The sequence below is a fragment of the Aspergillus niger genome, assembly GCF_000002855.4.
Source record: "Aspergillus niger supercontig An01".
NCBI classification, from domain to species: domain Eukaryota; kingdom Fungi; phylum Ascomycota; class Eurotiomycetes; order Eurotiales; family Aspergillaceae; genus Aspergillus; species Aspergillus niger.
The window spans coordinates 346,435-374,255 of record NT_166518.1 but is presented as its reverse complement, the minus strand read 5'-3'; the positions used below and the strand labels follow the sequence as shown (position 1 = coordinate 374,255).

The window sequence follows — 27,821 nt, the reverse complement described above, 5'->3', positions numbered from 1 at the left end:
GTGTAGCATTATTTGTGGTTAATCCCGCAACACTTTTGGACATCGAAAAAAGTTTCTGTGAGACATCCATCAAGTGTCTCAGAACATATAGACCTCGGCATTTTACCTAGGCGATCTATTCACAATGGCTACCAAATACTGCAAGGCAAGCAAAAAATGGCATTATGTGCTAGCCAATAGCATGCAATACAAAGCTAGCGCGAGTAATGAATGCCCATAATGACTGCTTTGTTGAGCATCAAAACATGATACCTTCACTAATCACTTCAAAGGACTAAGCTACATTATCACGCGGTACCTGCCACCTATACACGACATACTTTCCTTTTGCTCTTCTCGAATCTCCCTGGAAACCTAAGTCCAGTAATAATCTTCAGGACCCTCCAAATTGCAGCCTAGCTGACAGTGAATGCGAAGGGAAGAGCCGCAATATGGTCAATTGTTCTGAAAACTTTCCTTTACCATTTTTCTCTCCACTCTCTTGAAAACAGATATAAATTACTCCAGCATGCAATCTCTTCTTAAGCCGTCTTTTTCGCTGGTCATCAAAACTATGTCAGCAGCCTTCGCATTCACCCATCTACACCATATCTAGCTTCGATCTTCACCCTCGTGCACCTCCCATCTTCACAGTCCTCAGTCAACAATGAATACTCCCGGTACTGTGTATACCCCCGATCCCATGGACATCGATGAGTCCATGGATAGCGCGTCATCTACAACCTCAAGCGACCCCATGGACCTGGCACCACTAACGGAAACCACCCAAAGCCGTGCTGTTTCGGAGATTGGCTTACAGCCTTCCCTACGACCTGGTGGGCCCGATGCTGGTTTAACCTCCCATCTCAGGGCCCAAAGGTACAAGGAACTATATCCAGAGGGGACACCCCGGTGGACCAAAGAAGCCATCCAAGAGGCGCAAGCGAGAGTGGAGAGGTGTAAGCCCGGCGAAGTCGTGTATACCACTGCATTGGATGGCGCGAATGTTGATTTCGAAGTGATGACTGAGAGAATTGAGCGCAATAAACAGGGTGTAGCTATTGTTGGGTACGTGTTCATTCATCTTCTATCGATGTAAAATACTAATCAATTTGATGACTCCAGCCTGAAGCATTTCCTTGAATTCTTCCCAGCCCCAACAGACTACATCACGCCCAACCCCGGAACGCGCCATCCCTCACTCATATACTCGAACCTCGCCCTGGGCCACAAATTCCGCCGTCTGGACGAGGAAGACACGGACGACGAAGACGAAGACCCCACCGACAAACAAATAGCAGCCGCACACGAAAGCTTCAACTCCATATTCCACGCCTGGACAGACAGCGCCATCTACAAGAACATGCTAGCTACTCTCCGCAATCTACCGACCATCAAACGCCCCGTCACCAAGATCATCGCCTTCGGATGCAACAGCCTATGCAGCCCCAAGCTTGACAAGTTTGCTAGGGAGCGAAGTGCCTACCAGCACGCCTTCCTGCTCATGTTACGAAGAGTGTTGCAGGAAATGGCATGGACACCGACAGACATTGAAATTCTGCTGCAGGATCCGGCGTACACGAAGCTGGATAAGAAGGTACTGGGCGATTGCGGAATGACTGTGCTGGATAGTCCGAAGGCTTTTCTGTTGGTTGATGACGAAAGTTTTGTGTTTTCGTGTTCTCCGGATGTTCCTGTTCGGCAGATCGTTATGGATTTGGCGAGCCCGGTGGGGATGATTTGGGATGCGGTGGTCGCGGAGAGTATGTCGCTGGATACGTGAGTTCTCCCATTACTATCGTCATCATGCTTAGACATGGAATACTAACGATGATGATGTTACAGGAAAGATCCATGGGACATCACCATCCACCGAAAAATCAACCAGAATTACAATACCTACAATCTTCCGAAGGATAAGCGTTTCAGCATGTTGAAGATATATCTGCGGTGCTCAGATGGCGAGCTGTCGGATACAGAATGTGAAAGGAGGGAAGAGAAGATGCGAAACACTATGGACTTTGTCCAGAGGAATAAGTTTCTGGTTAGTTGGGAGAAGGATAAAGTGCAGGATGTGTATTCCGTTTATCGCCGGATGAGAGGGTCTCATGGGAGTGATGGAAGTGGTAGAAACTAGTACTCCTATCGCTCATGGCGGGAAGACAGTTTTGTTTGTCGGGGGTGTCTGCTGAGAAGATCGATATGGACCGTGATCAGATAGTCAAGCATTGTTGGATGTTGAAGACAAATGGGGAGGATTGAAATGTACTGTAGCTAGATAAATAAGTGCTGAATAGATAGCCTACCTTGCTTACTGCGCTTATATATTTTCGGTCGGAAGTCAGTCAAAGGAGACCTGGCACTCACCCCACGACACAAATACCTCAGATATAGCTACACAGCACCAAACAAGTAAGACCACTCTATAGCAAATTCATGTAGTACCAAACTTTAAACGTCCCCAGCTTTATCCACAACCCCATACTCCACCCAAGGATCAAATGACCACAGTTACACGGATACGCCAGAAGTAGGGTATAAGCCATAGTAAGGTTTTCCCCACATCCAACAGTTGTCCCTGTGGCCAAGTGGTTAAGGCATAGTGCTTATGGTTTCATCATACAGGAATCACTGAGATCGGCGGTTCGACCCCGCCCAGGGACAAATCTTTTTTCGCCGTTCTTTTTTTCCTCCGCACCCGCACCCCAACTAATAATGACAACCCATGCATGCATTCATCTTTTTTTTTTTTTTTTTTTTTTTTTTTTTTCACTATTTACTTTTACACAATATTTCACAACTATGTCGTGCTAAGATACAAATTGGATTTATTCGAGAGCGGTCTCCTCGGTATGTCTACACCCGACAGTCTGTCAGCGGAAGAGCGGATGAAACTGGCGGCCGTTTCAACGTCAAAGTAGCCTTGGCGTTTTACCACCACCATCCTCGCTCCCACAACACTACAAAGCAGACTATTTACTTTAGCCGGTCACTGCCAAAAGTCTTGGTCCAGGCTGATCCTCATAAATGACCCAAGTCTGCTACAACAGGTCCCCCTCCTACAGAAACTGGCTAGTTGGTTAACTATTTCCGGATTGTTCCGCTTAGTCAATCTTCAGACAACTTCAACCTCACTAGTTACGTGCGGATTGACGGTCAGTGTTCCTGAATCCGTCCGTAGCTGACTCTCAAGCGATGTCTAGACTTACTAGAACTGGTTAGTGTACGGAGTACTGCTACTATCTATCCCCAGTTGACATTGGGTATGCGGCATTTCCCCGCTGGCTGTGTAGTTTTTCCGCAAGTACAAGTGCCGAGTTGACGACCCGCCGTTTATCGGAGCTCTCGGGCCTTGATGATCGACGGTGATCGACATCGGGGCCTTTTGGTCTTCAGCAGTATTCTTGGGGTTTTCTATATAAGAGGTGTAGAGTAAGTAGGCATTTGATGTCTCTGTGACTGATCCTTTTATAGACTACGAGGGAAAGTTTAAGGTAGGTATAGGTGGCTGCAGATAATCTGCAACTGGCGGGGTGAAGAATCCAAGGCAGGGTGACTCTGCTTCCGCCAAGGACGGCGTCCCTTGGCTTGGATAGTTCCTGCAGTGGACCTGTTGATCGCTATCCTACTCTCGGATTTTCCGACACACGGCGTTTCGTCATACCCGGGACTGAGGCCCGGATACATTCAGGCACCGAGGTTCGTCTGCCCTATAGTCTTGTCCAGTTGCTCGTCTATCTGCAGTTTCAGCAGATCGAAACCTGTGATGGAGTCGGCAGCTCATTTCGCGTACCAGATGGCCATGTTACAGAATCTCGGGATTTCCGGGATGAGTATCGGACTTCGTTGTCCACGCGAAGGGTATATAAGTTTGTAGAATCATAGCAAGAACATCTATGGAAGAAGCAGCAGAGATCTGATCGGAAGCTAAATCTGAAAGTCTCCATCGCCATGCGTTCTTTCGTCTTCTCCTCGCTTTTGGCTCTCACCTCAGCCCTATCCGTTGAGGACCTCTACGTCTCCGAGGCCCCCTCCTCCCCTCGCCCCTATATCCTCCCTCACTATGAGAACTCCCATGCCGTGACGATCGACTCCCAGCTCTACCGATTTACCGTCACCGGCCCCTCCTCCGACTATGCCTTTACCCTGATGAGCACCAATGCGCCCTCGAGCAGCTCCCTCGGTGTCCTGCCACACATTCACCGCACACACTATGAGAACTTCTTCAGCTTCAAGGGCCGCTTCCAGCTCTGGGCCCAAAAGGGCGATGGAGAACAAGAAGCTCGTCTCCTCACCCAGGGAGACTATGGTTCTGTTCCCCGGAACACTACCCACACCTTCCAGATCCTCGATCCGGACACCGAGATGGTGGGAGTGATTGTTCCTGGTGGATTCGAGTAAGCCAAAAACCCCATCTATTCATTCTCATATCAGTATAGTAACCAAGTTGAAAACAAATAGGGACCTCTTCTACGCCCTCGGCACCAACTACACCTCCGGAACCGAAACCCCCTACGTACCTGGCTCCGGCAACTCCTCTTCATCCTCCGCCACCGGCCCCGACAGCAGCACCATCTCCGGCCTGCAACAATACGACGTCTACGCCCAGCTCGACTTCACTCCCCGCCGGGACATCGTCAACGGCTCCGCCCCCTCCGATTCCGGCTGGCACACCGAGTCCGATACCCTCGGCGCCGCCGGCAAGCCGTACTTCATCGCCAACAACTACGGTCCCAAGTACCTCAACTCGCAGTACGGGGCGTACCAGATCGTGCAGCCATTGGTGACGGCCACGCAGGCCCAAGATACGAACTATACCCTGTCGACGATCATCATGAGTCGGCAGCCGAGCAATGCGACGGCGCCGACGTGGACGGCGGGCCCGGCAGCGTTTGAGGTGCTGGAGGGTAGCGTGCAGGTGCAGATTGGGGAGTATGAGACTGCGAGAGTGGAGATGGGAGATGTGGTGTTTGTTCCTAAGGGTGTGACGTATCGGTATTGGAATGAGGGGGCGCAGGCGAAGGTGTTGTATGTTTCTTCTGGGGCGGATGGAGTGGATAGTCAGTTGATAAAGGGGAGAAGGACGTGGGCGGACCCGGTTTGGCCGAAATATTTTTAGATAGTATATACCGATAGAGATGGGTGGTGTATAGACTAGGTGTTGTACAGAAATAGAATATTTATGATTTAACAGGTATTGGCGACGCGTCGGTGTGATGGAAATCCAGCACGTTGCAGGACCAAGAATCCCCGGGTGCGGGGGTGGGCTTGGCTGAATGGTCTGATCATACTGCTAGTACTAGTAGTTGCTGTAAGGAACCGTCGGGGGTGTTATTAATAGCTGGACTTGCAGATGGAACATGAACATGTCCTGACCATTGTATCCCTCGTGCATGAAGCCTGTCCCTGGGAGTTGGTAGTAGTTCATGCCTGAGTTAGTACAATGGGTATTTGGGCTAGTTACCGCTGAATAGAAGTTCTCACCTGCAAGGGGAAGACCATTTGTGGTTGTCGTTGTTGTTACTGTTATTGTTATTGTTACATGAGTGGGGAAGACCAATTGACAATCCCGATACTTTCCAATCCCTTTCCGGATTTCGTGCAACATCACTGCCCATTTTGATATTATTATTATTATTATTATTATCATCATGATTGTATTATGGCACGACACGAGTGGAATTCACGTCATCGTCTGCCAAGCCAGTCCCTTTCCATCCAGACCTCCCGATTACCAAGCCCTTCCGCCAGTCAGCTTCGTCCTCCTCCTCATCGCCAAGCCTGCCCTTCGGCCGGGTCATGGACCCCCCGGCCAATGAGCAACGCGCCATTGGCCGTGTGTCTGCATCTCGATACGCATCCCAGGATTCCTTACCGAAAGATATCATCCCAAGTAAGGTACACGCCTGGTATCGAACAAAACATGCTGGGACGGACGGCTCCTACATTCGTTACTAGTCATACAATCTAGTCAATTAGTAGCTGCTGCCAATGCCAATGCCAATGCCAATGCCTCTCTATATAATTCCCTCAGTTCCCCCCTCTCTTCTCTCCTCCTCCCCTCCCCTTCCTTCTCCTCTCACTGCTCCAATTGCCTCATCTTCCCTGGACGTAGTCCAACTTCCCCCCTTCCCTTCCACGCGACCATGCGTCCCATCGGTCTCGTTGGCCTCATTGGCCTTGCCAATGCCGCCTGCCCTTACATGAGTCGTGACCTCTCTGCTCGCGACTCCTCAGATGCCTCAGAATCCACTGAGGAATTCCTCTCTCAGTACTACCTCAATGACAATAATACTTACCTCACTTCCGACGTGGGCGGTCCCATTGAGGACCAGAACAGTTTGAGCGCTGGTGAACGCGGCCCCACTCTGCTAGAGGACTTTATCTTCCGCCAGAAGATCCAGCGCTTCGATCATGAACGAGTAAGTCCTTTTGTTTATCTACTACGCAATTGCACCACTAAGAATGTAGGTTCCCGAACGCGCCGTACATGCCCGTGGCGTCGGTGCCCACGGTGTCTTCGTCTCCTACGGCGACTTCTCCAACCTCACCGCGGCCTCATTCCTCTCTGAACAGGGCAAGGAAACTCCCATGTTCGTGCGCTTCTCCACTGTCGCTGGTAGTCGTGGCAGTACCGATCTGGCGCGCGATGTGCACGGTTTTGCCACTCGCTTCTACACCGATGAGGGTAATTTCGGTAAGCTATCCCCTGGTTACCGTACTCTTAGCCAAACACTAACTCGTCAGATCTCGTGGGAAACAACATCCCCGTGTTCTTCATCCAGGATGCCATCCAGTTCCCCGACCTGATCCACGCCGTCAAGCCCAGAGGTGACAGTGAGATCCCGCAAGCCGCGACTGCTCACGACTCGGCCTGGGACTTCTTCAGCCAGCAGCCCAGCGCTCTGCATACTCTATTCTGGGCAATGGCTGGACACGGTATCCCGCGCTCCTTCCGGCATGTTGACGGCTTTGGCGTGCACACATACCGGCTTGTGACGGACAGTGGCGCGTCGAAGCTGGTCAAGTTCCATTGGAAGTCGCTTCAGGGCAAGGCCAGTATGGTCTGGGAAGAGGCGCAACAGGTCTCGGGCAAGAACTCGGACTTTATGCGCCAGGACCTGTGGACATCGATTGAGTATGGACGGTACCCGGAGTGGGAGGTATGTGCGACACAGTCCCTTACAGCGAGCTTACAGCTAACATCCACAGCTCGGCGTGCAAATCATGGACGAAGAAGACCAGCTGCGCTTCGGGTTCGACTTGTTTGATCCCACTAAGATCGTGCCGGAAGAGTACGTGCCCATCACGAAGCTGGGTAAAATGACCCTCAACCGCAACCCGCTCAACTACTTTGCGGAAACCGAGCAAGTCATGGTATGTCCCTCCTTGCTTCCTTGTCTCTCCACCCGAATAACCTACATGGACCTTACCGACGCTACGAACCAATCTAACCGCACCAGTTCCAACCCGGCCACATCGTCCGCGGAGTCGACTTTACCGAAGACCCTCTGCTGCAGGGCCGTCTCTTCTCGTACCTCGACACCCAGCTGAACCGCCACGGCGGCCCCAACTTCGAACAGCTGCCCATTAACCAGCCTCGCGTCCCAATCCATAACAACAACCGTGATGGTGCAGGTAAATCCCTCCCCCATCTCCCTCTTCCTACAACAACCGACTAACCCATAAATAGGCCAAATGTACATCCCTCTCAATCCGAACGCCTACTCCCCCAATACCCTCAACTCCGCCTCCCCCAAACAAGCCAACCAAACAACCGGCAACGGCTTCTTCACATCCCCCGGCCGCACCACTTCCGGGCACCTCCTGCGCAGCACCTCCCCGACCTTCCAAGACGTCTGGTCCCAGCCGCGCCTCTTCTACAACTCGCTCGTGCCCACCGAACAACAATTCCTAATCGACGCGATCCGCTTCGAAACGAGCAACGTCAAATCCACCACCGTGCGCCAGAACGTCATCATCCAACTCAACCGCATCTCCAACGACCTTGCCCGTCGCGTCGCCCGCGCCATTGACGTCCCCGCCCCGGACCCCGACCCAACATACTACCACGACAACAAGACCGCCGACGTAGGCACCTTCGGCACGAAGTTGAAGAAGCTCTCGAACCTGAGAGTCGGATTTCTGGCCTCCGTGCAAACACCATCTTCTATCACCGCCGCGCAGGACCTCGCGACGGAGCTGAAAGACGATGAAGTGGACGTGGTGGTTGTCGCAGAGAGATTGACCGATGGAGTCGATCAGACTTATTCAGCCTCAGACGCGATTCAGTTCGATGCGGTGGTTGTGGCGCCTGGGGCGGAGGGGTTGTTTGCGTCCGGGTCGGTCACGGCGCCGCAGCTTAATTCTACAGCGAGTGCGGTGAGTACGCTGTATCCGGCGGGCAGGCCGTTGCAGGTGCTGGTGGATGCGTTCCGGTTCGGGAAGACGGTGGGGGCGGTTGGGAGTGGAAAGGGCGCGTTGCAGAATGCGGGGATTGATGATGAGAGAGAGGGTGTTGTGGTGGGGCAGACGATTGGGGCGGACTTTGTGGACAGTGTTAGGGAGGGGTTGAGGACGTTTAGGTTCCTGGATCGGTTTGCGCTCGATGAGGAGTGACCGAGCTGTTCTTACTGAGGGTGAGTGGTGATGGGTGGACGGATGAGTGTCTCTGAGGTCAGGGACATCTATTTATGGTCTGCTGTTCTCTTATGACAGCGGCATTATGGCGGGGTTGTCTTCTTGTATCTATTAGCGTGCTCGCATACATACATTATCTAGTCATGGCTGGTACACTGGCCGGTCGAAAGACTGGATCGGTGTAGCCGGTTGTGGCTGGCAAGGATCGATCGATCGTAATTCATATTATGTAGCATTAATTGATTATTACGTACTTCTGGTCCAGATATGGTAGGATACCTATGATACAGACGCGAACGTCTCATACGAGAGCAAGCAAGCTGTTCAGCTGAGTTGAGCCAAAGTGGCCTTGCTCCGCGCACTCATCTTCCGCTTGGCCTGCGCCGAGGAGCTGGAAGTGCTGTTCTGTCCCAGAATGACCCACTCGGCCACGGTAGCACCAGCAGTCTCGTTGGCCTGGTTGCCTGCGATCAGAAGTGTGGCGTACCGGGCTTTCTGTACGGGCGCATCGAGTGTGATGGTGGTGGTGTTGGCGGTAGGGATAGAGACAACGTTCAGCTCCTCCGCAGAGATGGCGTTGTACGGCTTAGACTGGACGATGTTGGACATCGATGTAATCACCCGGTATCCTGTAGAGTTCGAGCCAGCGGCAGCGAACACAGTGGAGGGGTTCCCGATGGGCGAATCGTGGAAGATGACAGTCAGGTTCTCGGGCGGTGCCTGAGACCAGTCGAAGTAGAAGCCGGAAACTTCCTCGGCTCCAGCCTCTGCCGTGGTAGACAAAGTGACTGTCAAAGAAGTCAGGTCAGATGTCGAGGGCTGCCACTTGGTGGAAGTAGCGCCGTCCACAGCAGAGATAGGGAACTGGCCCGGTTCGTAGGCATCCGGTGAGTAAACTGGATGGCACTGGACTTGATTGCCAGGAGTCGTGTTAACAGACCCGATCATGCGATTAGGGACAGTCAGTGCTCCGGAGAGTGGAAGGTAGTAAATAGTTGCCTCATCGGCCGAGGCGGTGGACTGGCCGACTTGGACCTTGATGCTAACGTTGGAGAAGAGAAGGTCAGCGCTTGCCAGCGGTGCAAGAGACGAATCCCGCTGGATGGTGGTGTGTGTATAGTTAGACCACGCAGAGATCGGCCAGCCATGCCAGTAGAAGGTCCGGTAAGTAATATGAGGGATCTGGGGCGGGAGATTCGGGTCGATGTAGATGGTGTCATCTGGGTGGAGACGGAGACCAAGGTAACCATAGAGGGCTACCTGGTTGGCACCACCGTGGCCGGTCAGGAACGGGAATGCCGGGTGAGTTCCACCATTGATGCTGGCATCGTCGATCATCTGCTCAGACAGCTGGTACCACGGGCCACGTGCATATGGAGCGTAAGAGTACTGGTGATAGGTGAAGGCAGAGCAGCCGGACGGAGAAACATCGCTGGCAACAATGGCGAAGATGGCATATGTCATGGCCGGTCCATCTGCGGATTGCTTGTTTGCATACTGTAGTTGTTAGCATAGCACGTCACATAAGGAGTTGCAACTTACGTAGTCCAAGTCGGTCAGCGAATTCGTGGCCGTGTAGTTGTCTGACTCATAAGTCAACGGAAACGTGTTGAGCACAATGTCAGCCTGCTTAACGACAGCAGAGCCGTTCATCGACGTATATTCCAGGGTGACACCGTTCTCACGGAGGATCAGAACGTCCTCTGCGATCTCGTCCCATGTCTCATTCGGCTCAAGACCGAACTGCTTGCGCAACTTGTTGGCGTTCTGCAGTGTTTCGGCGATCAACGGCATTGTGTATCCGCCCGCATTGATGCTGTTGGCATACTCATCCTGCGGAGGTCAGCTAAATCATGTGACAGGGACAGATTACCTACCGGATCAGTCATGTTAGTCAATGTCCAGGAGGAGCCATTCCGCTCCACCAGTTCAGAGTAAAGTGTGGCTGCTGCGTCATAGATCGGGAACAGGTAGTTCTTAAACCATGCCGTGTCACCACTTGCAACCCATTGGTTGATCATCGCCAGGCCAATATCGCCGTTCAAATGATACTGGTAGTCCCAGCAGGGTCCGGTTGCGGTGCAGTTGCCGAATCTGCCGCTAGTCCAGGGGTAAATCGCTGCGGAAGAGCTGAACGAAGTTTGGTTCTTCGAGCCAGTGAATGCAGTTTCGATGTTGGCCTGAGCTTGGTAGTGCAATGCAATACGGTAGTTGGTGAACCGCTGAGCTGACTCAGGATGGGAGGCCACAAGACCAGGCTGCATCCATAGATCCGCATCCCAGAAGATCTGGCCACCGTACGAATCCGAGGTAAGTCCGCCGGGAGCACAACTGTCAACATTCACAGGAATCCCACCAGCAGCCACGATCGCATTGGTTCCGGCGGTGTTCTGCAGCAAATAGTAGGTGTTCGTGACAGCAATGATGGCCGAGTCGACGATGTGGCTGTCTTCAGGTAGCTTACCGGTCGCTGGATCCGTGAAGCGATCGACCGAGTGGTCGTGCATAATCGTGGCCCATTCCCCAACATGCGACTGCAGCGACTTGACGTAGCCATCAGCCAAGCCAGCCAGGCATGCAGCCTTGGCTGTCTCCTGCGTGGCAAGGAAGTAGTCCGTGGTGGCGCCACCCACAAACTTGGTGATGCGGACAGTCTCATTCGCAGTAAACATAACATCGACCGCCTGTGCGACCGACGAGCTGTTTGTGCTCACATAAGGCTTGTCGGTGACGATCCTACGCGAAGACAAGTCGACACTGTCGGAGCCATCCAAAGTTGCATAAACGTAAGCCGTGACGTTGTTGACCCCCCAAGGCCGCACTGCAGAGAAGATCGCACCCTCCTCTTGGCCAGATGCGACAAAGTCTGTGCGGACTGCTGCATAGCCATCCAGCACGTTAACCACCGTAGCATTGCCGTTCGTCAGAGGGGTGATTTCCATGTCCACCACGGCTCGGTTCACGTACAGCTTGTGCGCGAAGAGTCGGTAGGTGATTGCATAAGAGCCTTTGTTTCCTTGGGGTGTCCAGGTATACGACCAGGACAGCACACCCGACTTGAAGTCATAGGTAGACTTAAAGTTCGAGATCGTGCGGTTATCCACGGTAGCGTCGAGGTACGTGTCATCGCCCAAGTCAAGAATCAGGCCACTCCAGTGCGGAACACCACTGATTACACTGTCATCTCCATACTGCGAAAGCCAGGGGAAATTGGAGCCGTTGGTGTGGGCTTGTCTATCCCAGAAACCGGAAATAGTAGCGAAACTCTGGCGCCGGGAGTAGAGGGGCCAGCCATTGATCACATCGCCATTGACCGGTTCGTCAAGCTCGAAGAAGGGACCAATATTAGCAACATTGATTCCCAGGTATCCGTTTGCAACAGACCCACGCGACTGGTAGTGGCCCTGGTCAGGCGTGGTGGTGGTGAGCAGCCAATGATCCTCATCCCAGGTCACGCCCGAGAACTTGGTCTGATAGACATTGGTGGAGTTAAGAGCTGTTTGGGGCACGTCGCGCCCAGCGTGTCTCTTCAGGGACGCCGAAATACGCGCATTCTTTCCTGGCAGACCGTCCACAGCCGCAGGAAGATGCAGCAAAAGCGGCAACAACGTTGCCAGGAACTAGCAAGCGCATCAGCGACAAGTTTACGGGGGCTAGGCTCTCAACCATACCTTGACTTGCATCTTGCAAAGGCCGGGAGCCTAGTGAAGCTATGCGGTTGCTTTATCCGCTCAAAAAGTCGAGGGGGAAGGAGAAAAGGATAGGAGATATAAATAAGATTTGAGTGCGACGCGAGATTCGATCGGAGTTTTATCCTGCAGTAGTCGGTCCACCTCGTGTCCGAGACAGGGAATGCCAAGGGCGATCGGTGAAATGAACGAGAGACAGGCGAACACCAGGAGATTAAATGCACTGCCCCTTGAGAAAATTCTTGAGGACTTCTTGGTCAGCGGTGATGGAATTACCCCGCGGGAGATGATGGAACCGAACCGAAGTACCTTCGTCACTTTGCTGGCACGGTCCTCAGGGCAGGCCATTCCTACTCGACCAGGTCATTTTGTGGGGTACGGAAGGCCCTGGAATGGTGCGAGGCCGGAAGTCCGGGGATCCCGCGTTGGGCCCAGTGCCACGGACAAGCCCCTGCAGTGGGCCATGATTGGGTAGCGACGTGGTCGGCCGGGGGTACAAAGGAAGGCAAAAGGGAGGTAACCAAGGAACAGACACGGGATGGCGGGGAAGACAATTGAATGACGGAAGATGATGATGTGGTGAATGGTGAAAGTGATGAGGAAGTTGAAGTGGGATGAGGGGGGAAAGGAAAGAGGAAAGAGGAAAGAGGAAAGGGAAAGTGGGAAAGAGGCTCAAGCAGTGCAAAGCACACAACTGCGGTGCCTTGCTGCCTTGCTGCCTCTCTGCCTCAGGCATGATGTCCCTCCCCTCGCCCTCTTCCTTACTGACAGTAGAGATGATCCCCGCCACGACAGACACTGGCAGGTCATCCCTTCATACAAACATAATCATAGTCACTCCACAAAAACAAAACAGTACGCCTTGCTTCCAGTCATCAACAACACTGGCCATGAAACCCCCATACCTCGCCGTGGATATCTACCACCCCCGCTACGGCAACTTTCAACACTGGGCCCTCCATCTCCACTCAAACACCGAAGACCTCATCTTTGAAGTCGACGGCGAGCATCCCTGCTTCCAAAAAGTGATGTCCAATGGGCTTCCTTCCGATAATCTGGGTTTTATAGAATCTTTGTTTGTGTGTCAGATCGGCAGCCCCGATATCCCGACCGTGAAGGATGTTGTCGACGCCACACCGGTGGACAACGAGACCCTCGAGTGGGATTGTCAGGACTACGTGCTAGATATACTGGAGGGATGTGAGAGGGAAGCTGTGCTGGAGGATGAGGATGCCGATTATGCAGAGGCTATGGAGATCCTACGAAGTAGACGGGGGCCGATCCTTTAGCTTAGCGTCCAGGCGATCCCTAGCTGATAAGGGCAGACGCATAATGTTAAGGTACGGGAGCCCAAGTCCGAGTGCTGCGATAGCAGGCACAAGTTATAGTTCCTCTAAGGAAAGAAACATTCACTCCAAAGATAATCCAGACTCCGGAACGCCCTCCGACCTCGGGTTTCCGAGCCGAAAAGTATACAACTGGCTATCACTACATCGATAATCATCGAATCATATTCACATTGAACTGAACGATGGAAGAACGTGGTTACATTACACTTCCCCCACCCAGTCTCCTCCAAGCTTCCCCTCTCAGCGCCCGCGCCGTATCTCTCGTCCGTTCCATCGCCGACTGATTCTCAACCGCCCTCCGCAACAAGAAATGCAGACACTCCTCCGTCGACCCCCACGCCAAACACTTGAACACCCCCGGAGCCGCTCCATCCGTCGATCCCTCTACCATCCCCAGGCTCACTTCGTCCGCCATTCCCTGCAACTGACCAACCTCCACCGGAATCAAAGGCAGTCCACTCTGCGCCCGCTGCCGATACAGCGCACACGCCTTCCGCACACTCACCCCGTTATGCGAAGCCACAAACAGACGCACTTTCGGAAACGGCTGTCCGGGCTCCCCGCCCAGCGGATACTGTCTCGTAATCAGACTCTCCACGATATGATCATAATTCCTGTCCGTATCGGCCTTGGTGTCATGAATGCGGTCCCGATGGTCATGCGCAATATACGCTCCCCTGACAAGCTTGACACCCATAGCCCAGCCTTCCCTCTGCGCGAGCTGGAGATGTTCGTTAAGCCTAGCCGTAGACGACTTCAAATATGCCTGATAGGTATTCAAAACAACAGGCGCATCCGCCCTATTCACCCGGTTATATTTCCTCATCAAATCCACCGCCCACGCATCAATCGCACCCTGGAAGATCTGCTGCTCAGCATCAATCCACACCCGCGAGCCCTGCGCCGCAACAGCATCACAAATCTCCATCATGGCCTCTTGAATCCGGGGTGGCGGAACACGATCCCCGCGCGAGAGGGCCTCCACGGCCGCAGGACCAGCACCGGTAAACCTGCGTAGAGAAACAAACACTATTAGCCCAAACCCGTCATTCACTTACCCTCCACACCCATCCAATAAGTAATGAAAAGAGAGAAAGCATACTTAACAGCCAAATAATTCCCCCTCCCACACATTCCCAACGTCCTCAACGTGCCGACCCTCCACTCCTCGACCGCCCGATCCAGCGCTTCCTGCTTCTCCTCAGCCGACTGAATGCGATCCACATCCTCCACCTTAGCAATCGACTCCCTCGCATACCCCAGAATAACACCCTTAAACCCCAGCGACTTCATCTCCTGCACCGTATTCCGGACCTCCCTCTCATTAATCCCGGCGCAGAAGTGATCATAGATCGTCCTGCGCAGCAGATAATTCACGACTGGGTTCTTAGCTGGACTAAAGAGCAAGGAGTTCGAGTCGACCATGTACTTCAGCAAGGAGAGACACGGTTTGAGGAGCGGGGAGGCCATCACGGAGGTGAAGAGGAGGGAGCGGAGGAAGGTCCGGGTTGGTAGGGCTGATAGGGGTGCTGGGGAGGGGGTCTTGGGGGCTGGTGGTGGGACTGTGTGGTGGGTTGTTGTTGTTGACGTTGACGAGGTGTTGTAGTAGGCATGGTAGTAGACTGGTGGGTGGTGGAGGAGTTGGTAGTAGAGAAGAGGAGTAGGCCGTTTTGGCCAGAGTAATACTTTCGATCTCATTTCAAGGAACGGTTTAGATGCCTTCCATCTACGTTCAGGGCTTATGGTATTCCCTGTCTACTTATTTATCCCCTCGTTATAAAGCTGCCGGATGATAGTAGTGAGGGGTAGGGACGCCAGCGCAGAGTATGTGGTCGTTGATCACGGCAGACGGTTTTTTGACCGATTGGCTTGATTCCACGCGAGGGGGGTTGTGTCTGCAGGAATCTAGGTACATTGTAGTTGGTGTTGATGGATGATGGACTGGTTCGGTGGGTGTTTCCGGTAGTACTCGGTTAAGGGTACCGCTGCAGGATGATGAAATCAGGTATATGGGAGCAGTTGAGACGGTCCAATGGGTGCTGTGTGTTCTTATCGAGGATAATATATCAATTGACGGGGTTCTATCAGTGTTCTATCTATCTATGAGTGTTGCTATCGTTCTCTATCTTTCGATCTAATCTATTCGGGAACATACCCCGAGTATAGTAACCTCACCTACCGATCCCCCATCAGATGCCTCGTGCCATTAATCACCGCATCTGCAAATGTCGCTCTTGCTCCAGCTCTCTCCACCGTCATCACTCCTTGAATAGTACACCCTCTCGGCGACGAAATATTCTCCCTTAAAACAGCAGGATGCGACCCCTCCTTCAACAACGCCGCCATCCCGGACAGCATCTGAGCCGCCATTTCCAGCGCCTCCGCCCTCCTCAACCCCTCCACCACACACCCATCCAGCAATCCCTCCAAAGGCACCGTCATAACGCCTATCCCAGCCCCGACCAACATCGTCCCAACATCAAATAAATCCGCACTCAAGAACTTGACCTTCCCAATCACCTCAAACACCCACGTCACAATCTCCACCAACTCCTCCTCCAGCGGCTTCGTCTCAGGAAGCTCAACAATAGTCATAGACTGGCGCAACCGCGCCGCAACATTCGGCATCGCCCGAACAATCTTGACACTCTCGCGATCCCCGTCGCTCAGACAGTCGAGTATGTCAGTGGGCGTCATCCCCGCCATGATACTAATCACTAACTTTCCGGACAACGCTTCCCCCACTCCCGGAGCGGAGAGAATACCCTTGGCTAGAAAGGGCTTGCAGGCCAGCATGATGATGTCTGCTTCGCGCATTGCGCGGAGGTTGGAGTCATGTGCTATGGTCACGCGGGATGCGTCCTCGGCATATTGGCTGCGGAGACGTTCCGCGGATGCGGCGGTCTTGGTGCTTATGATGAAGTGGTTGATTTTTCCCGCTTGGGTGCGCGTTGCGTCCAGTAGGCCGCTTAGAATGGCGGAGCCCATGTTGCCTTTATTCGCCATTAGCAGGTTGTAGATATTGGGTGTTTGTCGATCATTGTTTGATTGTAGTGTTGGTGATAGATACATACCACATCCGATAAAAGCGAGTGTTTTCTGCCTCCCCTCTGGGGAAAGCGATTGTACGGCCATCTTTGGATTGAGTAGGATCTTTGTGGTGTGTGTAGGTGTGACTCTCGATTGCCGTATGATTTTTGTATATGTCCAGAATTCAAATGCGAAAAAAAAAAAAAAAAAAAAAAAAAAAAAAAAAAAAAAAAAAAAAAAAAAATGAAAATTGATGGGTGAGTCAATCAACCAGCGGAACGTATCTCCGCCAGTGGAGGGAAAAGGCACGGCGCGACATGCCGGGCTCGGGTGTGATCCCGAACGATAGATAGACATTATGGCTCACTGCGGGGGTGGTGGGTCGGTTGGTGACAACGCATTGGATTGAGTTCAAGAACCCTCACGTCTTGTGTCAGATTCATATGCTGATTAGGTCACGCTGTGTTACATTCTAGATGGGGTACGTGGAGAAGGGCGGCGCAGGCAGGAGAGTTCGAGGCCAAGTGCGAGCTGATGGCGGATTCCTGCTGAGTCGGGCTCATGAGCGGGACGAAAGAAAAGCTTCATATCAATTTGGAGCAAAGATACAGCTCATCAGCTAATAAAAGAAAAAGAACTATTTTGCTGCCTCCCTGGTTGATCATTGACTCTTTTTCTCGTCAGCTTCTTCTCTCTCTCCTTGCTTGGGAGAGACAATTGTGTTGGCGAGAGCGGAACAAAAGCAAAAAAGGAAGGTACAAGGCCCGAGCCGCGGATCGAACGCGGGACCTCTCGCAGATATGCTTGGGTTTGTATCCCTAAGCGAGAATCATACCACTAGACCACCCGGGCTTGTTATGGTAGCTGCCTCTAACTTTGGCTTTATTAGCGGCCAGTAGAACATCTATCATAACAGCAAACTGCAAATGACCTACCAGTACGTTCGGCGGAGTATCATGGATATTCTTGGTTGTTATTCGACTTGTGATGATATTACTCTATCACTACTATTATTCGGGTTTTATTATTCTCTTGAGTCGGGTTCAGAGCGAGTTCCAATGGTGCAAGATGTTAAATAGTAATTCCGTGGATGGGGTTTGGTAGTAACTAGTAATATATATTTAACCCCGGGTAATACATTTTGGGTAAGAACTTATTGATTCCCACCGTCATAATGATCACTCCAATACAGCCATTATCTGCCAAATAACCCAAACGAGAGACGGCACAAGACAGATGCGGGTACCGAAGCAAAGCTCCCCCTGCCCGACCAATATATCTAGGCAGTCCGCTATACCGTGGCGTGTGAAGGACATCCAGAGTGGCGGCAGGCAAATAGCATCATTCGGAGACATGTACGCACTTGACTCATCGAGACACTACTGAAAGATACAGCGACATATAACATGCAAGTTATATATTCATTAGTTGACAGTGTTATTGGCCAACGCTATCTAGTCATAAATCTATCATAGGCGACCGAAGAACTCAAGGTGACCACGCCAATGGCCTAGTCATTGTACCCAGCAGAAAGAGTGCGTCCCAGTCAACAAATATCCGACTGAACGGTATCGCAAGAACGCGTTGCTGCAAATGCCGCCACCGACATCGAGAGCGCGCGGCGTAAAAGTCATCGAGGTCTGACTTGTCATAGTAATATCCCCCATGGTGTTTCTCCATTGCCCACTGGCCGACGGGAACAAATGCATTAACGTCGCCTGGGCGGAGCGGCATCGAAGCCGATGAGGGTGTGGAGTTATGGGTACAACCCACGTAGGAATATCATTGTCGAACGACCAACTCAAGAGATCTTCGGGCGCTTCGCGTCAGGGAACCCAGCAGAACCACGCATACGTTTCCGCTCCATAGCCTCCATCTCCTGCTTCATGATGCGCTCCTGCTCCGTCATCTTCTTGGGCTGTTCCATGACTGGCCCCTTCTTTCCCGCAAGAGGGTTCTTCTTTACAGCCGCAGCAAAGACATTCTTCGGCTTGTTTCCACCACCACCGAATGACAAAGACACCTTTGGCGCAGCCTGTGGCGCAGGCGGGGCGGGGGCGGCAGCGGCAGCGGGAGCAGGTGCAGCATCGGTAGTCTCTGGCGTGGCCGATGCACCGCTATCCTTTTCCTCAGGCGATGCGGGCTTCGGCGACTCGCTCTTCGAATCACCGTTTGTCTTCGAACCGAATCCGATATTCAGTTTGACTTTCTCACCCTCCTTGCGCTGCAGCTTGCGAGCTTCAGGGTCCACCTCTTCCTCCTCCTTCGCACTCTGCTGAGCACGCTTGATCTGCTCTCGAATCTGTCGTTGCTCCTGCTCCTCATCTCCCCGGTCCTGGCGTTCCTTCTTGAGCAAAGCTTCCTGTCGTCTCATGGCCTCCGGACTCCGATCGATATAAGAGACGAACAGGCCCTTCTCTGTCTCCTCGACACGGCAAATACCCTCGCGACCCAGGTATGCAGCAAACTGCGAAAGACTCTTCCACTTTGTGGCGTTCATATGGATGTGCTACATGTATATTAGCGACAGACTCATTCCGCAAGGACCACTCGGACCACTAACCTCCTTATCGGCAATGACTTGCTGGTAGAACTGGTTTATGTGAACTTTCTTCTCGCCATGACCGGTCTTTAGTAGATTGAGAAAGTTGTCGAGGAATTGCTTGCTGTAGTCTTCGATGTATTTCTTGGGGTCTTCGCCGATTAGCAGCACCTGGCGCACATGGCTTTCACTCTGGACATGGCTTTGAAAAGTCAGTATCATAGACGTTGGATGTTCCACAAATTGTAGAACTTACCAGCGAAATCCGTTCTCATCGCGACACTGGCGCGAACAAGCCTGACAATACCATCTAAGTCTGCCTAAGCCTTTCTGTTGGACGTTAGTAAGTTGTTTTAAGTGTGGACAAGAGGGCAACGTACAGCCTTGATCTTGTTGCTGATCGCCTTTGTGGATCCAGCTTCTGCGCGCGGCATGTTGGACACAGACAATAGATTCTAAATAATCTCCCAGAGAAAGCAAAGTAAAAGGACAGAAGGAACGCTGAGATGTTGAGCGGAGCGCTTTGGAATCAAGACGCGGAGCGGGTGGCGGAATCGCTGAGATGACTAATGTATCACGTGAAATGCCGATAAGATAAGTGCCGAGCTTCAAGGGGTTGAACCCAGCTACTCGAGCTCTTGAACCCTTTCAACTTTGAGCGTGTATATTACCGCTCGCGAGGGGTCAAGTGACCGTATTTCTTTGCACGTGACTGACATGACTATCAACAAGCAAGTTTAGAGTCAACCGACCCTTCAAAGATACTAGAGTATTTTTTGTATTTCCAGAAACCATACCTGATTCTACGATACAGGAAGAAAATAGTCTTCAAAACACTAGAATTTCTTGCTATTTGGAAAGACATAGAAAATGTATATTGATTTTTTGTTAACCGGTTGGGTCAACGGAGCTAAAATTACTGTCATCCGACCTGCAATTACATTTTGAGCTCGGGTATGAACGCGAGCCCTGAAGACAGCATAACTTTATTGGTAAAGCATATACAGGTGGAATACGCAAATCAGACTGGTCTCAACATTCATTGCGTTTTCATCAATAGAAGAACAATTTTCTGAAATACATTTCGTTATCTATACAGTGAGCTGGCTATGCTCTCTCAAGCTCTAGTATGGTCTCGTTCATCCGAGAGCGAGGCTCGCTCAGATTCGTTAATCCTTCGAGGGCCTATACCTTCTTCAAACGACGCATATTTATCGATCAAATAGTACAAGTCATCATAGGCCCTGGCGTCAGAGTCAGCTTCGCGCGTGCAGAGAGATCAACAGGGGTTAGCTCACATCTGACGAACAGCAGTCCCCTCACTCCTATGATTGACAGAGTAGATAATATTGTAGTATACCGAGTACATGCGGCTCCTGTCATCCCATTCGTGTCGTGGCTCACTGGGCGCGAAGTGACGCAAGTAAGTGCGTATATACACTTGGTCATGGATCTTGTTATAGTTGCATCGCCAGTTCGCTGTCTCCATCTCATTGTGCGCATAGAATGCGGCAGAGCCAAAGATATAGATGTTTCCTGTTTTGGAAGATGTCCCAGTATTTCCCTCCCACAGGTCGGCATGGATTAGACATGGTTTTACTTTGCGTCCTTCAGCCTCAAGTACTCCGATTAGTCGAGGAACCACATAATTCAGGGCCCTCTGAGAGAGTATATTGAGATCCTCCCAGACTCCATTGACTGCAGAATCTCGGTCTAAAACGTGCTTGAGAAGCTTGGAGAAGAATATAGTCCAGCTACTCTCCCATGAAACGTTCTGCGGAGTATTTCCCTGGCAGGTCGTGATATGGAAGCCAAACATTCCTGTAGGTGAGACACTTTCGCGATGCAACCGGGCAAGCTTGGTGCATAGTTGATATGGCTCCGGGATCCTGTCGGCCATGTTGATGAATTCTGATAGAAGAAAATATGTCTTTGGTTCTGACCGATCGATCTCGCCCCAAGAATAAGGCTTTGGTACGAAGTCTGGCATCGTCCTGTAGAGTTCACACTGTGCGTTGAATTCACCTTGTATCAATAAACGACCATTGTCCCCAGTAGCACACTTGAGGAAATATAGTTTCTCAATCCCAATATTGTTCTTCACGCAGAGACGTGCTGTGGTGGTCCATGCTGAGGTCCCGAAGCGAATTGCAGAAACGATTTGAGAACCGGGCGGAAACTGACTGGCGAGATTTGTATCGACGCGGAATTCGCCTGAAAGAATGTCAATGACTACTGGTGAGTTTGAGGGCATGATGACTGTCAACTGCTTTCGAGCGAAAGTGTCAAGAACTAGCGGGGAGAGAAAGATCAGTGCTGACCATAACTTAAGGGAGATGGGATGGTGTCTACTCGAACATGCTTTCATACCGTCTACCCCAAAGTGCTGTTTGAGAAAGACTCCATGAAAAGCTGGATGACTCTTCCAACATCACTGTGCTATTTAAAAATTGATGATGAAGTTATTGCTTGGATAGCGTGGTGTCCAATATGCACCGATTTAGAACAAAGAACTGCTGTACCACTCCCCCGCTGCCTCACCCCGCTGAATGTTTTGTCGTCACCCATCCTACCCTACTGCCGGCGAATACATTTTGTAATGAGCAGAATTCAATTTGTTCACTTCCAGAAAAGCCGTGTTATTGCAATCGCAAATCCCTCAAATTACTCTGTACCTGCTACCAATGCTGCCAATGACACCCCAGAAACACAACGGTCGGAGCCACCGGCCACCCAACCATACACATTATTCACTTCCAAAACAAGAATGTTCATTGTTATAATTGTGGGATTTGCAACTATAACATCACCTCTCACCGCGACCGTATACTTTCCACTTCTACCAATGCTTGAGACCCAATTCGAAACATCGCGGCAAGCAATAGATATTACATTGACCATCTATATAAGCTTCCAAGCTGTATCACCAGCAATATTCGGACCGCTTTCTGATTCCGTTGGTCGAAGACCAACATACCTTCTTACCCTCGCCATCTATGCTTTAGCTAATTTAGGCATGGCACTCAAAAATCCAACTATGGTGTCCTCTTACTATTACGGGCTCTTCAGAGCCTTGGCGCCAGTGCCTCATTTGCTATAAGCTATGGCATTGTCGCTGATGTCTGCGTTCCCAGTGAACGGGGTAGGATGATGGGTTGGGTCAGTATGGCCTTGAATCTAGGGACCTGTGTGGGCCCGATCATGGGTGGGCTGGTTGTATATCTGAGTGGAGATATTGGGTGGGTCTTCTGGGCCTTATTTATTGTCGGGATTCTTCTATTCTTCGTTGTTGGTATACTGCTTCCTGAGACTGGGCGCAACATTGTTGGGAATGGAAGTGATAGGACGAAGGTTAAAGCATGGNACCGGTGCTGGTGGAGTTATATCACAGCCGNGGGATTTTTACTGAATAAAAAGAACGACACCCGANAAGAGAAACCTGCAGGTAATACCGAGCAAAGTCCTTCTGGCCAGGCGAGAAAGAGCATCTTCACTCAGCTTAATATCCGAATGTTTCTAGTCCCCTTACGGATCATCTTCTTTCCAGACGCCTTTTGCTGCCTGTGGATGCACGGATCTTTCTACGCGGTTGAATATATCCTCGCCGCTACGGTTTCCGATATTTTCATGCACACATATCAGTTCAACACGTTATTAACCGGCCTGGCTTACTTTCCACAAGGCATTGGTATCATCGGAGGCGGCTATTGCAATGGCCGAATAATGGATTACAACTATGAAGCGATGCCCGCAAACATAATCATCCAATTGATCGAGTCCATGGCGATGATCTGCGTGAGTTCCCAATCGAACTAGCGCGGTCTCGTGGTATCTATTACCTTCTTCTCTTCTCCACTAGCACATTGATCGCCTACGGCTGGACTGCGCGAAATGAAAAGCATTTTTCAATTCTATTGATCCTGCAATTAATCCAAGGGTTCTAGGGTACGTGCTTCTACACTGTTTACAACACATTGTTGGTCGATATCTTCCCGCAGAACCCGAGTACTGCCGCAGCAAGTGCAAGCATAACACGGTGTGCTATGGCAGCAATAGGAGTGACTAGCCTGCAGCCTCTGATGGATGCTGCAGGATTAGGGTGGTATTTTACCGCCCTTGGCATCATGAGTGCAGTGTGTGGTGCAGCAGCTGTCTGGTGTATACGAAGATATGGCATGCGGTGGAGATCACAGAGAAATACGAATCTATAGACTGCATCGAATATCATTGCGCATTTTACATGAGTACTCATGAGTACATTTCCACCCCATTACATCATACACATCGATCCCCATAATCCATATACACTAGGCCAACCCCAACCCCACCACAAAACAAGCCCACGCTGCGAAATCCACCGTCCAAGTCCTTACACGATGGATAGTCAACCAACCCTCCAGATCCTCCGTCGAGGAACCCTTCGACGAATCCTCCATGATGGCCAGCACCTTGGGAGCAATAACAGGCACATAAAGCAGATGACTAGCGGCAAGCACCGTGCCGGCTACATACCACGACAAGGATGATTGGAGTCCCGCGACTACCCCTGATCGGCGGTCCTTTAGAATGTTGTATCCGCCTCCCGCCATGGAGAGGGCCAGGAGGCCTACGACGCGGACAACGCCGCGGCGGAAGAGGACGTTGAAATAAGATGGTAGGATTTCGTTGCTGCGGGGACGGTGGTCCGGGTGCAGGAAGACATTTAGGACGAGGTCTTGGTCGAATGCGAACCAGAGGGTGCAGGTGGATGAGACGAGTGGGGCGGCGCGGAGGAGGTTGTGCGGGTTGAGGATGAGTCCGGAGGCCATTTTGATTTGTTTTTATGGTACTGGAAAGATAGGGGGTAGATAGGGTATAGAGAGTATGCAGAGAGGGATTGGAGGCAGCGAGTTCAGGTATTTGAATAGTGATTTTATTTGGGAAGAGTAAGATGCAGCCGGATGTCGGGTAGTTGTCTCCCGGGTGAGATGAGCTTACTAGTAACGTTAGGTAGCTTGGTTGATTACATGGCATAGCCACACACCCCGCGCCAAAATCTTACTCCCTTTTCAAGGCTGCCTTGGATCAGTCATCCGACACACCCATCTACTGTACGACTTTTCGGGGAGGGAAAGCATATAAAGAATTAGGAATTGTCTGTGAGGTAGTGGAACCGCAATTCGATCAAGGTTCGATGGTTCCCCCACTGGAAGATTCCGAAACGTTGATGCACCCGGATCTTGCCTACACAGGATGATGTTTATCCCATGCAGATCAAGTAATCACGTATGCGCCTCACTTATACAAGGTGGCGTTCTTCTGTCACTCAGATGAAGTAGTTGTATTCGGTTGATAGCTAATTGAATAAGCTCCAACAATGCCTTATCGATTATATGTGCCCAATTGAACCGATGTTCACAACGACAGTCTTCTGCGAGTCAATTTTGGTCGGAGCTCTAGGTGGTGTCGCTTCACAGACCTGATTAACAAGCAGCGTTTGGTAGGCGCCAGGATATAGCCCAGATTCGAGCAGGATCTCCGGATTGACATTGCGTAGTCGTTGTTGTCTTCTGGTGATCGAGGCTCCGGGGGTAGTTGTGGCTACTACTAGGTTAATCAGCACTGGTTGTTGTTAACAGTGTGACCGCAAACCTTGGGGTAAAAAGCCCTCCTGTAGGATGTGTAATATTTTAGCGGTCACCGAACCTCGTTGAGTTGGGACAACTCGTAAAAAAATTGCAACATCTTCTATTCCCCTTATATAAAGACATGAAGCTAACATATGTAGAGCTCTGAATGCACAAAGTACAAAAACCTATTCTACCCCATAGTCTTCATTGGTACGGAAGCCCACAGCGCGTATCCGTCCACAACGTAAACATGACCCTAGAATTACCCTGAATCGTGACGTATTGATTCGAGTGATTGGAATATCACCATTGACTTACTCTTCTTAACATCTAAGCATCCTCGCTCATCCGTCAAAAATGCACTTGCTTGCGCCGTTGAAAAGCATGGCCACCAATCTTAGCACCCTTCTTGCCATCCTATCGAAGTGATATCTTCCAGAGCCTTATTTTTTTATTTTTATTTTTTTTTCTTTCTAGATACCAGCTAACGCAACAAAAAATTAGCATCCGAAATGGAATATATTCCGACGTCGAAATAAAATGCCATTCATCGACTTTCAAAGTCCATCGCTGTATAATCTGTCCGCAATCGGAATTCTTCGAGAAGGCCCTGTGTGGGGAGTTTCAGGTGAGCACATGGCATATCTCATGTATGACTCTAACGAGTTACAGGAGGCCAAAACAAATATCGTTACTATCCACGACGATCCCACGATCATCAAGAAAATGATCGATTATTTCTATCGTGGAGACTACGACGATTCTCCGGACAAGAGTCACCTTGCCACGAATCCTGACTATGAATCTCCTACCACCAAGGCGCATGTCAATATAGAAATGTACAACGTTGCTGATAAATATGCCATTGAACCACTTATGGCCCTGGCAAAGAAGAAGCTGGAGTACAGACTTACCCTAGTCTGGGACAACAAGGAATTCATCCACATTATCGAGAAAGTCTACGGGTTGGATAGCCCACAAAACTCGAAGCTGCGGGAGACAATAGCCAAGTTCGCCGTAGAGCATCTTGCTACGCTTATAAAGTTGCCTCGATTTGACGAGGTGCGCATTGAATTTCCACTATTTTCATACGACTTCTCCACATCATTGATCCAACGAATGGCTCGTGTGGAAACGAAACTACGGTAGGTGATCATGAAGATTGACCCAAGGAAAGCAACAGGCGTCCATCATGGCTTACGTTTATGGCATAGGATAATGACGAACCTGGATATAGAGATCATGAAGAATATTTTCTTTCTCTACCATTGTCTTATATTGTCGTGATGTTTATTGTATTTATCGCGAGAGGTTCTGCCTGGAATGTTGTAAACCTTTCAATGATCGGAAAAGTTTGAGACAGCATGATACGGAGAAGCATTCTCGGTGTACGGACTGCAGGAGGTCGTTCGCGTCGCTTGCCTCGGCGAGGAGTCATCGGACGCTTCACCATGGTGGTTACTGATAGTTTGACATTTTCTTGCTCTTCTTGCAGACCATGTTTCAAAGTTTTGTTTGCAGGACTCTTCGAGATATCGATAACATGGTCTTACTGCCAACCTATGAATTGGATGGTCAATAGTGCATGGTTTCTTCTTATAAACAATAATACCACAGTTTATGTACAAAACAAACGTAGTACTATATACTCCTTGCTGAAGAATGCATAACCAACCAAGTACCCGAATTCGAAATAAGAATCGTATAGACTCAGACTTTCCCAATCCAGGTATTCCAATTCCACGCAGGGTGATAATTCACTAGGCGCAGGTGTCACTTTGACCACTGCCATTGTTCCGGCAACTCCCATAACAAGCTCCAACAACAGAAATCGATTGATCATTGTTGCAATGGAATAAGAACTCGTTCCACATAACTGGATATTGGGCCGCTGACGTATAACCATCTCTGGTCAATCCATCAGCGATCGCCGCATGATTGCCGCCTTTGTATATATCAGTATCTTCACGGAAAGCCATCGTATAAGCGGAATCTAGCTCACCGACGTCTTCGAGCACTCTGGAGCAGTAATTCAAACCAGGTGTGCAGTGTCCTGTCACGGCGGCATTCGCGGCGGCGATGAGTGCGAAAGTACCAAATGCGGTAGTAGTGAGCTTCATCTTGTAGGGAGGGTTGGAGGTAGACCGAAGAAGATGGAATAAGATAGATTTATTGGAAAGCAGTATTCAGGCTAGTTTGGAAGCTTGAGGATGATAGATAGAAGCAAAGAGCAGATTTGACGGAACAGGTAGGGGATATTTATATCTTCGGTCATTGAGAGAGTAACTGCTGTTTCCTTAATGATAAAGATGGTTGGCCGTAGTAGTAGTTGCACTGTGAATGTCCCATTTCGGACACACCTCCGCCTCCAGCAGATCCTTTTCGAAAAGATATCAATCTAGTTAATGGGCGCATAAAGACACTAATTTAGTCCGGCATAAAGTACTCAATAGTATAGCATCTCTTTTTCTGGCAATATGCCACATGACTTTGAGACCACCCAATCAAAGATGCAACTATACAGTACTATTCTATCAGGACGGAGGAGTTGCGTTCATATGTCCTTCCGGAATTTCCGGCATGTTGGAATGAACTCCATGATCTTGCATCTAGCGCACAAAATTGGAAAAACTGACATATGAGTTCAGGATAAAGCCTGTGGGGTCATCGGTCTCTCTCAGCCTTGATCGACAGATCTCAGCTACTACTCAGTAGACCTACACCATATGCCTCCACCTTGGACGGGAGTATTCAGCACAGAAGTAGTCCGATATCCCTGCTCTCCGCATTTGATGCCAGATGCCAAATACGCGAATACGTCCTAGCCATTAGGTTCTTTTGTCAATGATCAACCCACCAATATTTTTTCCAAGCTCATCAAGAACATTGGCTTTGGTCGCTTAATACACTCCCCTCACACTCTGAAAGCGCCGGGAATCAGCAATTTGAGAATCGAACATAGAGAATGCGTTATCTTGATGCG

The 27,821-nt window shown here is 50.6% G+C and overlaps 12 protein-coding genes and 2 non-coding genes across 14 annotated transcripts; 6 read left to right on the top strand and 8 right to left on the bottom strand.

The window, feature by feature from the left end:
- Positions 1-646: 646 nt before the first annotated feature.
- On the top strand, positions 647-2,116 carry An01g01580 (uncharacterized protein; the record flags this gene model as incomplete). The annotated part of the gene is made up of 3 exons (XM_001388560.1): positions 647-1,047; positions 1,105-1,758; positions 1,825-2,116. The coding sequence occupies 3 exons, from the start codon at positions 647-649 to the stop codon at positions 2,114-2,116; spliced, it is 1,347 nt and encodes a 448-aa protein (XP_001388597.1).
- A 437-nt stretch (positions 2,117-2,553) lies between these two features.
- Positions 2,554-2,643, top strand: tRNA-Ile (TAT). Its single transcript has one exon. It is a non-coding gene; the product is annotated as a tRNA-Ile (tRNA).
- A 1,287-nt stretch (positions 2,644-3,930) lies between these two features.
- Positions 3,931-5,255, top strand: An01g01560 (uncharacterized protein; the record flags this gene model as incomplete). The annotated part of the gene is made up of 3 exons (XM_001388559.3): positions 3,931-4,376; positions 4,441-5,007; positions 5,174-5,255. 3 exons carry the CDS (start codon positions 3,931-3,933, stop codon positions 5,253-5,255), a joined length of 1,095 nt encoding a protein of 364 aa, XP_001388596.3.
- Positions 5,256-6,125: 870 nt separating this feature from the next.
- On the top strand, positions 6,126-8,598 carry An01g01550 (uncharacterized protein; the record flags this gene model as incomplete). Its single annotated transcript, XM_001388558.3, has 6 exons — positions 6,126-6,401; positions 6,451-6,676; positions 6,727-7,142; positions 7,192-7,356; positions 7,443-7,617; positions 7,673-8,598. 6 exons carry the CDS (start codon positions 6,126-6,128, stop codon positions 8,596-8,598), a joined length of 2,184 nt encoding a protein of 727 aa, XP_001388595.1.
- Positions 8,599-8,943: 345 nt separating this feature from the next.
- Positions 8,944-12,302, bottom strand: An01g01540 (uncharacterized protein; the record flags this gene model as incomplete). Its single annotated transcript, XM_001388557.3, has 4 exons — positions 8,944-10,116; positions 10,162-10,452; positions 10,497-12,239; positions 12,291-12,302. The coding sequence occupies 4 exons, from the start codon at positions 12,300-12,302 to the stop codon at positions 8,944-8,946; spliced, it is 3,219 nt and encodes a 1,072-aa protein (XP_001388594.1).
- A 1,551-nt stretch (positions 12,303-13,853) lies between these two features.
- On the bottom strand, positions 13,854-15,355 carry An01g01530 (uncharacterized protein; the record flags this gene model as incomplete). The annotated part of the gene is made up of 2 exons (XM_001388556.1): positions 13,854-14,667; positions 14,760-15,355. 2 exons carry the CDS (start codon positions 15,353-15,355, stop codon positions 13,854-13,856), a joined length of 1,410 nt encoding a protein of 469 aa, XP_001388593.1.
- A 477-nt stretch (positions 15,356-15,832) lies between these two features.
- On the bottom strand, positions 15,833-16,792 carry An01g01520 (uncharacterized protein; the record flags this gene model as incomplete). The annotated part of the gene is made up of 2 exons (XM_001388555.1): positions 15,833-16,650; positions 16,732-16,792. 2 exons carry the CDS (start codon positions 16,790-16,792, stop codon positions 15,833-15,835), a joined length of 879 nt encoding a protein of 292 aa, XP_001388592.1.
- A 656-nt stretch (positions 16,793-17,448) lies between these two features.
- On the bottom strand, positions 17,449-17,539 carry tRNA-Pro (AGG). Its single transcript has one exon. It is a non-coding gene; the product is annotated as a tRNA-Pro (tRNA).
- Positions 17,540-18,488: 949 nt separating this feature from the next.
- On the bottom strand, positions 18,489-19,663 carry An01g01500 (uncharacterized protein; the record flags this gene model as incomplete). The annotated part of the gene is made up of 4 exons (XM_001388554.1): positions 18,489-19,196; positions 19,251-19,431; positions 19,486-19,559; positions 19,610-19,663. 4 exons carry the CDS (start codon positions 19,661-19,663, stop codon positions 18,489-18,491), a joined length of 1,017 nt encoding a protein of 338 aa, XP_001388591.1.
- Positions 19,664-20,346: 683 nt separating this feature from the next.
- Positions 20,347-21,483, bottom strand: An01g01490 (uncharacterized protein; the record flags this gene model as incomplete). The annotated part of the gene is made up of 2 exons (XM_001388553.1): positions 20,347-20,473; positions 20,528-21,483. The coding sequence occupies 2 exons, from the start codon at positions 21,481-21,483 to the stop codon at positions 20,347-20,349; spliced, it is 1,083 nt and encodes a 360-aa protein (XP_001388590.1).
- A 162-nt stretch (positions 21,484-21,645) lies between these two features.
- On the top strand, positions 21,646-23,045 carry An01g01480 (uncharacterized protein; the record flags this gene model as incomplete). Its single annotated transcript, XM_059745725.1, is given in 2 exon segments — positions 21,646-22,254; positions 22,257-23,045. Coding segments are annotated over 2 exon segments (1,398 nt in total).
- Positions 23,046-23,536: 491 nt separating this feature from the next.
- Positions 23,537-24,037, bottom strand: An01g01475 (hypothetical protein; the record flags this gene model as incomplete). Its single annotated transcript, XM_001388551.1, has 1 exon — positions 23,537-24,037. One exon carries the CDS (start codon positions 24,035-24,037, stop codon positions 23,537-23,539), a length of 501 nt encoding a protein of 166 aa, XP_001388588.1.
- Positions 24,038-25,378: 1,341 nt separating this feature from the next.
- Positions 25,379-26,196, top strand: An01g01470 (uncharacterized protein; the record flags this gene model as incomplete). The annotated part of the gene is made up of 2 exons (XM_059745601.1): positions 25,379-25,983; positions 26,076-26,196. The coding sequence occupies 2 exons, from the start codon at positions 25,379-25,381 to the stop codon at positions 26,194-26,196; spliced, it is 726 nt and encodes a 241-aa protein (XP_059603068.1).
- Positions 26,197-26,598: 402 nt separating this feature from the next.
- On the bottom strand, positions 26,599-26,958 carry An01g01460 (uncharacterized protein; the record flags this gene model as incomplete). The annotated part of the gene is made up of 2 exons (XM_059745553.1): positions 26,599-26,783; positions 26,841-26,958. The coding sequence occupies 2 exons, from the start codon at positions 26,956-26,958 to the stop codon at positions 26,599-26,601; spliced, it is 303 nt and encodes a 100-aa protein (XP_059603067.1).
- Between the last annotated feature and the right edge of the window lie 863 nt (positions 26,959-27,821).